Below are 14,961 nucleotides of genomic sequence, written 5' to 3'. Positions count from 1 at the left end.
GATTTTTCAAAAGAAAAAATCTTTGAAACAGAGGAAAATGCATTTGAACCAAAGGATTTTTTATTTATACCAAAACCAAAGGAAAAAATCCATTGTTTTTGCGGCACTTTCCTTTGAAATAAAAAATCTTTGGTATAAGAACACACCCGAAGTTGTACACGTCCTGATAATAACTTGTCGCCAGTGAGTGTCGCCAGTAAATGTCGCCAGCGCTCATTGACGATAACTCCGGTTTGGGGATTCAGCGACAATATGTAATGTAATCTATCAGATTTTTTTCGTAGTGTGTAGTGGCTGCTTCAATGTGTTCATTGCAATTTAATTCGGGAAAAAGAGTGCATGATTTTGATAATAGATCTTTAGATCCCAAAGCATGGAATTTATCAACTCAACGATGATCCAAATGGATTTTTTGACCATTTGATAACATGATCTGTCATTTGAAGATGTCGTGAAGAAATTTGGTTTTCCACATAATAACTCTTTCCAACATGGCGTTGAAGCCGATAAAATCGCTCATTTTGTACAAGAGTAAATACTGTATATTTAATATCCTCAAACGCCTTAGAGTACCTTCAAATTTCAACTCTATGGAATTTTTTTGGGATACAGATTGAGAAGCCTTTGAGAACCAATAATTTTTTAGATTAATAGAGCACAGGTTAATGGCAGTTAAGGAGATAGCGAGTGTATTCTATCTAAATTGTTCAGAAACCTTTATTAATAGACGTCGCAACGCTCAAATGCACTCGAGAATACCAAAAGTGTATAAATATATTCGATGCTTCATTTTATAGTTATTGCTACTTTTAATACAAATAATATGTTTTGCCTATTTTTAATTTTTAAATTTTGATGAATTTATTTCTTTTTCCTTCTACGGTTACTTACTTTATCTCTCATTCGTCCCTGAAATGTTTACCCGTTTCAATCCCTGGAGTGTCAATTTGACACTACTGAATGAAACCAGTATATTTCTCTTGTTTCCCAACCGGTATTTAGAAAATTCAAATTTTTGGAAAACTTGTAATGTAACACAAATATGTTTCTCAGGCATAAAAAGTCTGTAGATCAGCTACGGAATGCTCAAAAAAAATTTGGCTCTCAATCTGCTCTGAAAAGAGAAATGAGCGCGCTGCGAGAGTACCTCTCTAGGATTACGCTTGTAAAGCGATTGTTTCGGCTCGGGCCGGCGGTGTTATTTGGAAATGATTTAATTCGAATAGCAAGAGATAGAACGTGTCCCCGCTGATTGATTTGTTGAGTAGAGTGGCCCAAATAAGCAGATTGTTATGTGAAGTTTATATACTGGACACACTAATTGAAGCATTCCTACCTCGAACGCGATTCTGAATCTTCGCACGAAAAGTGAGCCCTCCTAGGGAGGCCTCTTTGAGAGGAGCGCAGAGATCCTCTGAGGAAGCAAAGAGTGACTGGCGCTCTTAGCGATTCTGGCGGTAGGAGAATTGATAAAGATTTATTTTCGACTGCCAAGAGTTTGGGAGTTCCTCCTCTAAGAGTGGTACTGTTCTGTCTCTTATGAGTCGCGCCTCAGGATCCGTTCGAAGTCTACTGGGCAGCAAAAACGAAAATCATAAGGTGGTTCGTACCAGTTGAGTAATTTGGCGTTGAACGTTGCCTATACTCTAGTCTAGGGTTACCATACGTACTCTTTTAAGAGTACATGTGCTCTTTTTCGATCGAAAATTGGGCGTACTCTTCTTTTCGTGAAATTTTACCAAATGTACTCTTTTTTTGTTGAAAGACATTTGATAAAAAAAAAACAGAATTATTTTTTACATTTTATGACTTGAGGAATACATCTAACAACAAGTTATTTTAACATTTTACAACATTGAAATATCTCGGTGCCACAGGTAGCACGATATATGTACAGTGGAACTCTGCTTATCCGAGCTACTATTTTCATTCAAAATCCATTTAAAAATGTGTTTTATCATCGCGATATATTGTTAAAGTTATAAATGTTGAGGAAAAATGACCTTAATGGGTTAAATTCCTAAAAAACGGAATAAAATTGACATTTTTATCATGTTCAAAATCTAAAATTGCCAGGAACGCCAGGTAAATTGAAAAATTCCATACATCAATCCATGCATTTAAGAACCGAGCTATGCGCCTGAATAATATGCAAAACCCGAGCAAAAGGATTGGGTTTGTCAATGTATTTCGTTTAATCCGAAGTTTCACTTATCCTAGGTGGTTCCTCCCCCTATTACCTCGGGTAAGCGGGGTTCTACTGTACATCATTTTGCATACCATCCGGGCGCAAAGCTCGGTAAATATTAGGATCTTATGCCAACCTGATGGGATAACGCGGGAACTCAGAAAACTGGAGCTCGGCTTAAAAGGGTTCTACTGTTCCACGTTTCTCCTGACTTTTGGATAAATGATCTCAATGTACTCTTTTTGGTGTCGTGGGATATGGGAACCCTACTCTAGTCTACCTGCGCCAAAAAACACTGAACGTTCCAAACTTTATCTAGTTTCGATACCGACATGTGGGCTAAAACGGAAAAAAGGGAAGCGTTTGCGTAAATTTGCTGTATTTACCATTAGTTTTATATTTATCATATTTGTGTAAAGTATTGCAGCGCTAATGTAATCAGACCACTAGAATTTTTATGAAATTTTCTTTCTGATGAATATAAGTTTATTGTAAAAATATTGCGTTTACTCAAAATACAGTTCAAAGGGCAAGAAAATCTGAAAAATTGCAAATTAACAAAAATTTGAAAAACGACTACTTTTGAAAATTTGTCAAAAATTCTGTGTTTCGTTTTTAAGATATCTAAAAATGCAAAAATGTGCCGAATTGTGCAACTTTTCAATCCTCTTCTCAAATATATCTGGTATGACTTAAACAATTTTAACGGTTCATTGATTGAAAAGTACGGGTTTTTCACCACTTTTTTAAATTTTTTGTGATCATGATCTTGAAAAATTTTGATAAAAATATATCCTTATGTGTGACGTATAGCTTCTTACTTCAGTTTTCTTGGACACTAAGTGAATTATACAGTTTTTTCCGAAGCATGTTTTTCTTTTTAGACTTTGAATAACGGAAAATTGAAGTGTTGCTGAATACAATTGAGTAAAATTAAGTGTTTTTTTTTTCAAAACCATACAATTTGTAAAAATTGGTTTAGAAACAAGAGATATACAGGGGCTTTAAGCAAGGAGTGTCAAATTGACACTCAAAGTCTGATTGGGGAATATTTTTTCCTGGGCCTTCAGGGTGCGTCTATAAAAAAATTATGATGCAATATTAAAGATTTCAAGAATTTATTGAAAGTCCTCAAAGATTTTTTTTATTTGGAGGCCCCCGAATAACGTTACAAGCAGCCAAACTTCCAATAGTGTAATATTGACACTCAAGAGCTGATAAGGGTTAAATTTTTAGGCAAAAAATTAAAATATGTCTTTCACATTTGTTAACAAATTTTACAAAAAACAACTTCGTGGTAGTCTTAAAATAGTATCAGACAGTACAGTTTCTTTCATAAAATACCCATTTTATAAGGCACATAAGTAAAATTATTGTGAAAATTGTTCTAGCTTAATAACCTTGGCACTGACTGCATTTTTAATTATGAATAGAAGTAACTTTGACTGAAGCAAACAACTCACGTTAGAGAACTCGTAACCATTTATCACAACAGAGAAAATAATTTGGTAATATTAAAGGTTTGAAGATACAAATATGGAATTGAAAGAAGAATACAGAATTGAGTGAAAACTCTGGAACAACTCTGTAAATTGTCCTACTTAAAATGGATGTTTATAACGATCCTCTATTTTACTAATCATAGGCTCCTGGATAGAGGCTTTTTACGTGTTTAAACATTTAGAACTCACAGTTTTTTTTCTCAACTTCCAGATCGAATACCAACCCGCTTTAATGTCGGCATGATGCTGTTCATGTCCTGCTTCGTGAGCTACATGCTCCGAGTAAACATGTCCGTGAACATCTTGGCCATGGTCAATCCTACCAAGAACCTGCAACCGAAAGCCGGTGCCCTGGTCGCAGGTCCAATCAGCTACGGTAACGGAACCAGTGATGGAAATGAAACGGTTGTCCTTTCCCCAAAACCAATCACCGAAGAAAATATGGATGTAAGTACAAATTGTTGCAAAATGGTTCGACAATCGACTCATAAATTGAACGATTCGGAAACACAACAAAAGCTTCGAAAGCGTCACGCAATTTTGCATAACACCTTCAGATGATTTAAATGTCTGCTTTTCCCCTTTCCCATCCGAAAAAAATATTTGCAAAACCGATGGCGATTTTACGACAACACCACGCGATGGCCTCAAAACTTGTCCTATAACAACGTTGTGAATGGAACAACAAAAACAAAATATCCAAACAAACACGAATCAACCCGAACAGTACGGCCCACGCTACAACTGGTCACAGCACGATCAGAGCATCATTTTGGGGGCCTACTTCTACGGCTATCTGGTGACATCGTTGCCGGGTGGAGTCCTGGCGGAGAAGTTTGGAGGCCGGACAGTGGTCGGATTGACACATGCCGTCAGTGCCCTGGTAACGGCCCTGACCCCTCTGGCCGCCAACTATGGAATGTGGGCTGTGGTGATAAACCGAGCCTTGCTGGGGATCTGTGGGGTGAGTTATCAATAAATTTCACAGCTCTCACTCCTCTGACGTCAATGAAGGTTATTTGAATTAATGAAAAAATCAATCAATTCCAACAGGGCCTCTTGTATCCCGCTCTACACTGCTTGATTTCGAAATGGGCTCCTCCCAACGAGAAGGGAAAATTTGTTTCCACCCTGATGGGAGGGACTTTTGGAACCGTTGTGACCTGGCCGCTGGTCGGCATTCTCATAGAATCTCTCGGATGGGCATTTGCTTTCTACGTTCCGGCCGTTATTGCCGCATTGGTTGCGGCCTTTTGGATGATCATCGTTGCCGACACTCCGGACAAACATCCGCGAATTCGAAAGGAGGAACAAGACTTTATCGTCAAATCCCTAGGCGATTCCATTTCCAAACAGAAACTTCTTCCCCCGATCGCTAAAATGATGACCTCCCCACCATTCCTGGCTCTCTTGGTGCTGCATTTCGGAAACCTCTGGGGTCTCTACTTTTTGCTAACTGCGGCTCCCAAATTCATGAGCGAGGTAAGGCTCCCCAAAACTCTATTTGAAATCACTCATAACTAACCTTGACCTAAAAATGCGTTCCACCCACCATTACCATCACTTGAACAGGTTCTCGGATTCAAACTGGCCAAAGCAGGTTTCCTAGCGGCGCTTCCATACCTGGCACGTGCACTGGCGGCATTTGGATTCGGCACCATCGGAGACTGCCTCAGGAAGAAGTCGTTCTTCTCGGTGACGGCGATGCGCAAATCGTTCTGTCTGTTTTGTAAGTTACACATTTTGATTATATTTTTCTACATATATGAATGTAGCCACCTATAAACTATCTGTTTTTGAAACTTCCTCAAACAAAAAAGCTCTAGTGATTACACTGATATAGATGTTTCATGCAGAATGGTAGAATGTTTGAAGTTGAATTTCTATAACTTAATTTTATTAATGGTACAAATATCGAGATTGCTTTCAAGCTGTTAAAGGTCAGATAGATCTTTAAAAACGAGTAAACAAATAAACAATTAACTACCTCGTATGGAGGAACAAGTTTTTTTTATAGGAGTTTAACCCGTAAGGGTCATTCTTCCTCGAAAGAGGAACAAGGACTAACACTTTTTAACTCAAAAAACATCATCTAAATAAAAGCAACGAACGTTTTCAAACCTGATTTGAGTAGGCAGAATTTAAATAAAAATTGAAAGAAATTGTGAACCCCTAAGCTGTAGTCACAAACGGCTTCCAAGCAAAGTTGCTTCTGTGTTTTTGCGAAAAAAATTCCGATTTTCTGTGATTTAACTCAGAAATTCTGTGATGATTTTCTGTAATGGAAACAGCATAAATTTCTTTGAAAAGTCATAAAGATATGAGTATTTAAGTATTTTTCACATTTCACTTAAGAAAAATCAATTTACATTACCAAACTTAGCATGATATTCCAAAACAAAGTTATGTATGTATGTATGTATATCTACCACCCAGGTAGCCAGTAGCAGCGAGCAACTTTTACTATGAAATTTGTTCAAGATTCATCAACTTGATGAGCTCAAAAGCCTTTGAATGGACTGTTTCAAGGGATAGAAGATGTAAACAGAGGCATTCACATATCTAAAGGGGATAGGATTGAATTGTCTCCATCGAAAGGACATTTAGAACTTATCGAGCGTCTGAGTCGAGCCATTTCACCGCAAAGCGCTCAACTGGGTGGGGAGACGGACCCGTCCTCAATCCACGATTCCGTGCTGGTGAGGTAGCCAAATGCTCTCCTCAAGAATCGCTTCAATCGGATGCCCGGATGGATCCCCCAATACCCCGAAATACAATAAATTTAATAAAGTATTTTTATAAACAATAAAGATATAGAAATAAGATTACTACTTTAGCTACTACTACTACTACTTCTACTTCTACTACCGTAAGATTGGTATATTGAGTCCATTTTTTTAGTCTTCAAATTTATATATATTAACATGCTTCACCTTTTTGACAGATTTCTTAAAGTATCGAATATAATTCATTATTCTTTAATTTTGATTGAACAGAAGCAATTCTCTCCTATAGCCACTCTCCCACTTGAACGTTATGTCTGCTTTATAAAACAAGATTTTTTTTTCATTGCTATAAAATTTAATTAGGTTTGGGAATAATGTTTCTTTACCCACTGACAAACTATTTTCGCAAACTGAATTAATTTTCTTTGTATTTGGTATTTTATTGACTCATTAAAGTGATACAACTTGTTCTTCTGCTTCGTCAAAAACTTTGGAATTTGAACTTATCCCAAAAAAAAATATAAGTAAAATAGTAAAAAAAAATCCTTTCAAACAAAAGCTACAAAACAAAAAGAAGAACTCAAATTGGTTAAGATAAGTAGATGTTATGATGATATGATACTCAAGGCGATATCTGACACAATTTTGATCCCGTGATCTCTACGTGGTACAATTTTTTACGCCACTTCTCAAGTATAAGAGAGTAGAGTCTAGTTTTATCAAAGCATTAAAAATATTCACTTACCCGAAGTACGCTCTTGTTACCTTTCTTTCGTCGTTTTGGAGAGTTTTGGGACAACCATTCTTCGGGATGTTCGAATTGATCCGTCCACCATTAGTACACACGTTTGAGACGATATTCTATCACCCTGCTTACTTCATTCATTAAAAAAAATTGAAATATAAACTGATACCTATTCTGATGATGAAACAATATTTGGAGAGTTAAATAACACATATATAAATGTTTAAAGTATGCAAAAAATTCAAACCACAACTGAAATCATTTTTCCACTATTAAGTAGCATTTTCGATTTATCGAAGTATTCTAAAATACCCAACGAGAAAATATTTGGAGAAGCACTGCTGTAATTAACATTAAAAGATACTGATATTTAATGTTAATCAATTTGAAAACTAAATTTAAAAACCTACTTTTGGTTATTTAAAAAAATAACTCTCCCATATTCAACAATATCACTATGTATCACGGACATCACTGTATTTTAGCTTGGATCACAACCTACTTTTAAAGTTTCTCAGTGCCATCTCTATTAATTTTTTCGCAGTCTATAAAGTAACTAGCATCGGAACTTGTGTACAACTTCAAATACAACCGAGGCAATTGAAATATTTCGTGCGCTGCCCAACACTAAACTGGCAGAAAATTGACCTAAATGTCTTCGATCAAAGATATGTAATCAATCAAAAATTGAAAAAAATCAATGGCACAATAAATAAAAACTACTTATCTTGATTTCGGAACAGCTTCTCCTCTTAAGAAACCTCCAGCGACGACACACTACATTTCCAATTTTAACTTCCTGAACTGGCCGGGAGCGTAGTACAAGCCCCCTTCTGCGTAGCAACTTCGAAAAAATACGCATTATGGAAAATCACGATATCATCACTCTTTCACAAAACACAACACATTTGCAAACATTCAAAAACACCGCAGAAAACCTCAAAGTCTCGTTCAAAACAATAATTCAAAACAACAACCGAAAATCCAAGAAAAATTGAAAAAACACTCGCGGACCGAAATAAGAGCAGCTTTCACACGCCAGCCGATATTCCAAAACAAAGTTAGAATGCCAAAATTTGTTTTGACATAAAACTTATAATTTTGGAATATGTACAAAATTTAAAAAAAAAAATCTGTGAATATTTCCAAAAATCTGTGTTCTGTGACAAAGATTTTGTGATGAAAATTCGCTCAAAATTCTGTAATATTATAGATTTTACTGCAAATTCGGCAACTTTTGTTTTAAGATCTACTTCTCTCATCAACACACATCAACAAAAGGATAGGAAACAAATTCACTTTTCGAAATACTTGAGTATTTATATACCTACTTACATGTGTTTCTATCCAGCCGAATAAAAGAAGAGAGAATTTGACTAAAAAAAAGTTTCCCTTTACTTGTAAATAAACTCCAACAGAAACAAGATAGAAGAAAATTGTTTTTTTTCTATTTTTGGCAACTTAGAGACCAATTCTCTTCCATTAAGTTAGGTTAGAAATCACAACAGAACTAACCCTGTGTTCTGGTTTCCTGCATCACAATCTATACCGGAATAGTAACTCTTCGTTCAGGAATTTTTTTTCAAAATATCTTCTTCAAAAAAACGTCTACTCTCATCCCTCAAATAAAAAGTTCATTCTGAGTTAACCCATCGAATCCGTCGAGTTTTCTGTCAAACTTAAAATTGTAGGTGACACTGAGTTAAAAGTTTTCGATTGAAATTTATTAATTTTAAAAACGACCAAGGCACAGTAGTCCAGATATGAAATTTAGCGAGACACAATTATTAGCGTCTTCTCCTTAGGTTCGATGGATTTGATGTCTTAAGCCTAGTCCACACTAGGAGACGGTTCGTCTCGAGACGGTCTCAGCGTCTCCCATTTTCTTCGGGAGACGCTGACACCGTCTCAGGTTTCCAACAACAACAACAGACAACAAAGTTCGTCTCATAACAAAAATCGCAGTTCATGTTGCCTAGTGTGGACTAGGCTTTAGACAAACTTTTACAACAACTTAAAGGCGGTCATTTTGACTGAACAAATTTTAGGGGACGTTCATAAGATTTCTGAGTTCCGAAAATTATTTCCTAACTGTGATAAGATAGAGGCCAATCCTACAATATTGTTGAACATAATCATTCAATAACTTAGTCGAAGACATTACACATGTATCTCTTGAACTGAAAGTTTTATGACTATTTGTTTTCATGAAGTTAGGATGGTCCCATAAAAATCATTTTTTTCTTGATATCTTTTCATGGTAATATTTCATCGAAATCATTTATTTAGCAACATTCAGATCAACTTTTGTTGAAAATTGCACCAAAATTTGTTTTTGTTTTGAAGTTATGAGGCAATATGTGTTGAGAAATGACTCTTTTACAGCCAAAATTACATCAAATGGAGCAAGTCGAAAATACTATCGTCGATTGCATTCGAAAGTTAATGTTTCAATCTTTATAATATAAAAAAGGAGATATGGTTTTTAATTACTGCGTTTAATCGTTGTATGAAATTTACGAAAAATCGTCAAAATCTCCATAAAAATAGAGAGAATTTGTACATTTGTACTTTAAGAACTCAGAAACAACTGGACCGATTGATGTGAAATTCGGCATGGAGTAGTTTTTTGAGTATAGGATAGTATATGTGGGGGTTTGAGTTCGTCGTACTCTAGGGAGGGAGGGCTCCCATACAAAATAGTAGTAAAATACGATAAAAAGTGGTAAAATTCAATCTATTGGCAAGTGAATCGCATCAAAATGCTGTGAAAATGTTTACATTTATATGTTCAAAAAATTGTAGTACAAAAAGGCCTCTCCCGTCAAAGAAAAGGAGGGTCCCCATCCATGATAAAAAAAAAGACATGAGACAATCCTTGTCAGGAAACACACAGGGTGATTTGAACTGAATAACAAACTAGCAATATGCTATCATTTATAACATATTATGGTCCATTCCACTTAATAAAATGGAGGTGATGCTTCACAAAACAATTTTGAAGTTTAAATTGATAAATCATTCAATAAAAATAACCCTAGGAGGTGTTGCCTGATAAGGTTTTTCTCGTGTTTTCTGTTTACTGGATGAGCACCCTCCTTTTTTGACTAGAGGGGCCTTTGTGTACCAAAAATTATCTGAACATGTTAATTGAAGCATTTTAACAATATTTGATGAGCTTCACTTGTCAAAAGATTGAGTTTTAGCGCTATTTATCGTTTTTTACTATTATTTTGTATGGGAATCCTACCCCCCTTGAGTGCAGCGGACCCAGAACTCCACAGATACCATTATCAACAACTTCATGGTCAATTTCACATCTATCGGTTCAGTTGTTTCTGAGTTCTTAAAGTACAAATGCACAAATTCACTCTATTTTTACATGGAAATCGACGATTTTTTAGTTACTTTCATACAACGATTGAACGCATTTATAAACAAAAACATATCTTCAGTTTTTTGATAAATTGTAACATAAACTTTCAAATGCAATCATCGAAAAAATTTTCGACTTGCTCCATTTGGTGTAATTGAAGCTATGAAAGAGTCATTTTTCAACACACATTGCTAATAACTTCAAAACAAAGACAAATTTTACTTTACGATTTTGTTGGTATTGTTCGGTGAAATAAATGACTTATACTTTGTTCTTTTACGTTTCGATTTACTGTTTTTTTTTTTTTTTCAATGATCTTCAGATACAAATTTTTATTCCAAAATCTAACCGCATGGGGGTACAGAAATAGACTATTTCTTTTTACAAATAAAGTCTATTTCTGTACCCCCATGCGAATAGATAGGGGAATAGAAATAAGTATCTGAAGATGATTGGAAAATAACAGTAAATCGAAACGTAAAAGAATAAAGTATAAGTCATTGATTTCACTCAACATTATCAACAAAATCTTAAAGTATAATCAAACGATGATCAAAACATGTCGAAAAAAAACAAATTTTGGTAACCCGTTTTCAACAAAAGATGCGCATTATAATTATTTAAAATGTGGCTAAATAAATGATTTTGATCAAATACCACCACGAAAAAATATCAAGACAAAACTGATTTTTAAGGACCGTCCCAACTTCATGAAAACAAGTACCGTAAACTGGGGGAACTTTGGTCAGCGGGGTAACTTTGATCAACATGAAATTTTTGCAGATAATCATCATTAACTAAGTATAAAAATAAAATATCTGAAAAATGTTTAATACGTTTGAAAGCCTGTAAATTGAGTTACAAATAAGCTAAACTTGGTTTGTATTAGAAGATTTTTTATATTACTTAGAATATAATTTTAAAATCTTAAAATACATGTTTTTTTGAAGGCTCACAAACGAACATCTCTCTTGATCAAATTTAAGCATTTAGGAGCAAATGGGTTGTTTAATGTGAATGTTCATTTTTTTCTTGGTTAGGGTTATGTTTAAGTGTTGTTTTTAAGATCATTTGATGATAATTCTTGAATATTGAAATAAAAACGGTCATTTTCTATGAAAAAAGCAAGGAAAGAAAAAATGGCTGAAAACCCTATCAAATGGTTAAGTTTGAAGAAAAAAAGAACATGGGAACAGTACGAGGACTTAGGGAATTGCATGAAAGTAAAATTTTATTAGTTTTTGAAATCAAAAAGTATTGAGGAATGTTTATAATTTTTGCTCCTAAATGTATGCAGCAACATTGACCATCTTTCGAGTATATTTGTTTTTGAAAGAAAACGTTGAAAAATTCAATTGAGTCCAAACAAAAAAATACTGTCATCGATGTTTTGAGTCTTCTGTGCTTAATGCCATCAAAACAATACATTTGAAGATACGTAAAAACCATAGTGATCAAAGTTACCTCGAAACTCGAAATCTTGTTTTGTAACAAACATTTAATTTTAACCACCAATGTCGTTTGAATCTACTGCAATCAATAATCATGTTCAACACTCCTCACCTCAGTAAGGGTTTTAAAGCTTTTGGGTATTACGAAAAAGCAATCCCTTCCAAAATATTCAAAAATGAATGAAAAAAGTGATCAAAGTTCCCCCAGTTTACGGTAGTCATAAAACTTTCAGTTCATGAAATAGGTGCGTTATGTCTTGGACAAAGTTTATTGAATTTATATGTTCTATAAAATTGTAGAATAATGTAGGCCTCTATCTCATCACAGTCAGGACATAATTTTCGGATCTCAGAAAGCTTATGAACCACCCTAATTTTTTTCCAGTCAAAATGACCGCCTTTAGTTTAGCAAAAGAGGGTCTACAATAAAGTTGCCAGAATTTTTTCAGCTCGTATCCGGGCCGGACAAATCCGGGCAATTTTATGTAAAAACCTTGGAAAATCCAAGCATTTGTTTTCAAAATTTACGATCAATAATAACTCAACACAAATCAAGAAAAAAAAACTTTAAAATCAATCTTTTTCTATTCCACTCATTAGCAGTTTTTAAATCGTATTTTAGGCTTTCAAAAAAACCTTTCATGATTGTTTTTATGAAACTGCTCAGAAAATTTCGTTTTGGACGCATAAATAAAAAAATTTACAATACGATTTGTTTTTTTTTTTTGATTGTTTGTTTTGGAAAACAAAGTGAATAAATCCGGACTTTTTTCAATGAAATCCGAGCAAAAAGGCCGGACCGGACTTTTGTTAAATTCTGTAATAAATATCGAGGCAAACCAGGGTAAAACCAGGCAATCTGGCAACCTTAATTTAGAGGATTGCGAATACCAGTGTACCATGACGCAAACGAAAAATCTGTTCTCATAAGTTGAGTGTAGTCGGAATGTTAATCATAAATAAACTCTTCACGGAATACCTTTTCTATCATACCTATCAGCCATTCTGTCAAACAGCATATCTATTACTCTCAATAATCCATCAATCAAATTGACATCAGAATGATCGGGACAAAATAATGTGGCAAACTCGTTAACTGCTGAATTCCAGCATGGAATCGAAACATAATGCAACTTGCCATCGCGACCGCGGTTTCTAAAAATAGACGCTCTTTCTCTCTAAGCTTACATGACTTAAGGGCAACGCGCGGATTGCAGATTTCTTAGAGCCCACTATTGGCGGATAGGTTAGAGCCAGCAGGTTTGTTGGAGTTGCAAAAAAAGTTTTCCCCTCTCATGGTTTGTAACCTAGCTGTCGCGTGGCTTGTTACCACCAATTAGTACTGCCACCGACTCGACTTAATCGACGATGCTATGATTAGTTTGACAGTGCCAAGCGAAAGAAGGCTAAGTTATGCTATTTTTTGCCTTCTATCTCTAATTACAGCTCACATAATCCCTGGGTTGTTCCTCGTGGGCCTCATCTATGCCGGGTTCGATCCGTACGTTTGCGTCGCCATCATCACCCTGTCATTGGGCTTCAACGGAGCGTCCACGATGACCAATTTGCAGAACTCGCAAGATCTGGCGCCAAACTTTGCCGGCACCTTGTACGGAGTGATCAACTTTGTCGGAACCACGAGCGGTTTCATTTCGCCAATGTTGGTGGCCCATTTCACTGCCGAACGAAGCACCATGGACGAATGGCAGTACATTTTCGGAATCGGTGCCGCGGCCTACATCCTACCGGCCTTGGTCTTCGTGATATTCGGTTCCGGAGCCGTTCAGAAGTGGAACGAACCGGATCAACATGGACGCAGCCAGCAGCAACAACCTGAGGCCAGTGCCAAACAAGGACAGGCGTCTTTCTGAAACCATCCTCTCATCTCTCCTCCTAAGAAAATCGCCAGTGTTAAACCACGCGACAACCTGATGCGGTTGTCAATCTGTTGTAAATAGATCGTGTCCATATTTGCACAAATTAAAAAAAAGTGCAACGTTAGGAAATAAAAAAGTAAACACATATCTCTCCGTCCGAACGAATCTCATAACCCCAAGTGCAAAGTGATAGCAAAGTTGTTAAACGAGCACCAACAAGAAGTATTATTAGCCAGAGCCTTAGCTAGGGACTTATAAGTATCCTTAATTGGTATATAATTTACTACCATATGTACAAATCGGACACACAAACACCCATAAATTATGTAATTAAAAAGGCCGCGAGCCGGCCTAGCCAGCATACATAAAGTCCTACGATAAAGTAGAACAAGTGCTATGGTGATAGCATTTTTCTAGCGAAAACTCTGATGTGTAAATCCTATGCTTATGCCGTTACAAGACATACACCTGAAATACACTTGAAGAGAATCATATGAATGTGATAAACCATCATTACACGAGTGTATTGTGTCATTTAAAATGCGACCTTCTCATTGAGTGGGATTGATTGATGACCGATGGCGATAGTACAACATGATTGAGAAAATGAGGTCCCTGTTTGATTGATGACCCCAAGTGCAGCTTCTCTTTTATAGGTTTGTTTTTCAATTTATCGCTACTTTTTTAACCTTCTTTTTTCTCGATAAATTGAATCGCAGGTTTTGTATTTTACACAACAAAAACAGCTGAAGAAAAATGAAAATAGTTCTGACTCAAGCAACCATCGTGAGGTTTTGGATATGAGGACAAAGTTTAACGTGAACTGATAGATTCCCAAATCTCCTGGCTGGTATCCAAATTTTTCAAGAATTGAGCAAGTTTGAAACAATACATTTAATGTTTAAGTACAAGGCATTGCAACGTGCATAATTTTGAGTGGAACATCAAAATAGCATGAAAGCTTGTATGAATGTTATAGTTTTTGGTCAATATCCTATCTGATGATGAAAAATAATCTTGTAAACAAAACTCGATCAGAAGAGAAAAACAAAATTATCTCAAGATGAGATATTTTGATATTAAATTTTTCCTATCA

The 14,961-nt window shown here is 35.6% G+C and overlaps 1 protein-coding gene across 1 annotated transcript in view; it reads left to right on the top strand.

Moving 5' to 3' along the window:
* The window catches only part of LOC129747993 (sialin-like), a 54,565-nt gene extending 40,187 nt beyond the window's left edge, over positions 1 to 14,378 (top strand). The window contains exons 3-7 of the mRNA XM_055742442.1: positions 3,902 to 4,137; positions 4,418 to 4,654; positions 4,744 to 5,172; positions 5,263 to 5,419; positions 13,435 to 14,378. Of these exons, the coding sequence (XP_055598417.1) occupies positions 3,902 to 4,137; positions 4,418 to 4,654; positions 4,744 to 5,172; positions 5,263 to 5,419; positions 13,435 to 13,859 (1,484 nt within the window). The 3' untranslated portion in view covers positions 13,860 to 14,378. The remainder of the gene's footprint in view (positions 1 to 3,901; positions 4,138 to 4,417; positions 4,655 to 4,743; positions 5,173 to 5,262; positions 5,420 to 13,434) is intronic.
* Positions 14,379 to 14,961: the final 583 nt, after the last annotated feature.

This window comes from Uranotaenia lowii, chromosome 2 (genome assembly GCF_029784155.1).
Source record: "Uranotaenia lowii strain MFRU-FL chromosome 2, ASM2978415v1, whole genome shotgun sequence".
In the NCBI taxonomy this organism is placed as follows: Eukaryota; Metazoa; Arthropoda; class Insecta; order Diptera; family Culicidae; genus Uranotaenia; species Uranotaenia lowii.
Note: the sequence above shows the minus strand (reverse complement) of the source record. Positions and strands in the feature narration are given on the sequence as shown.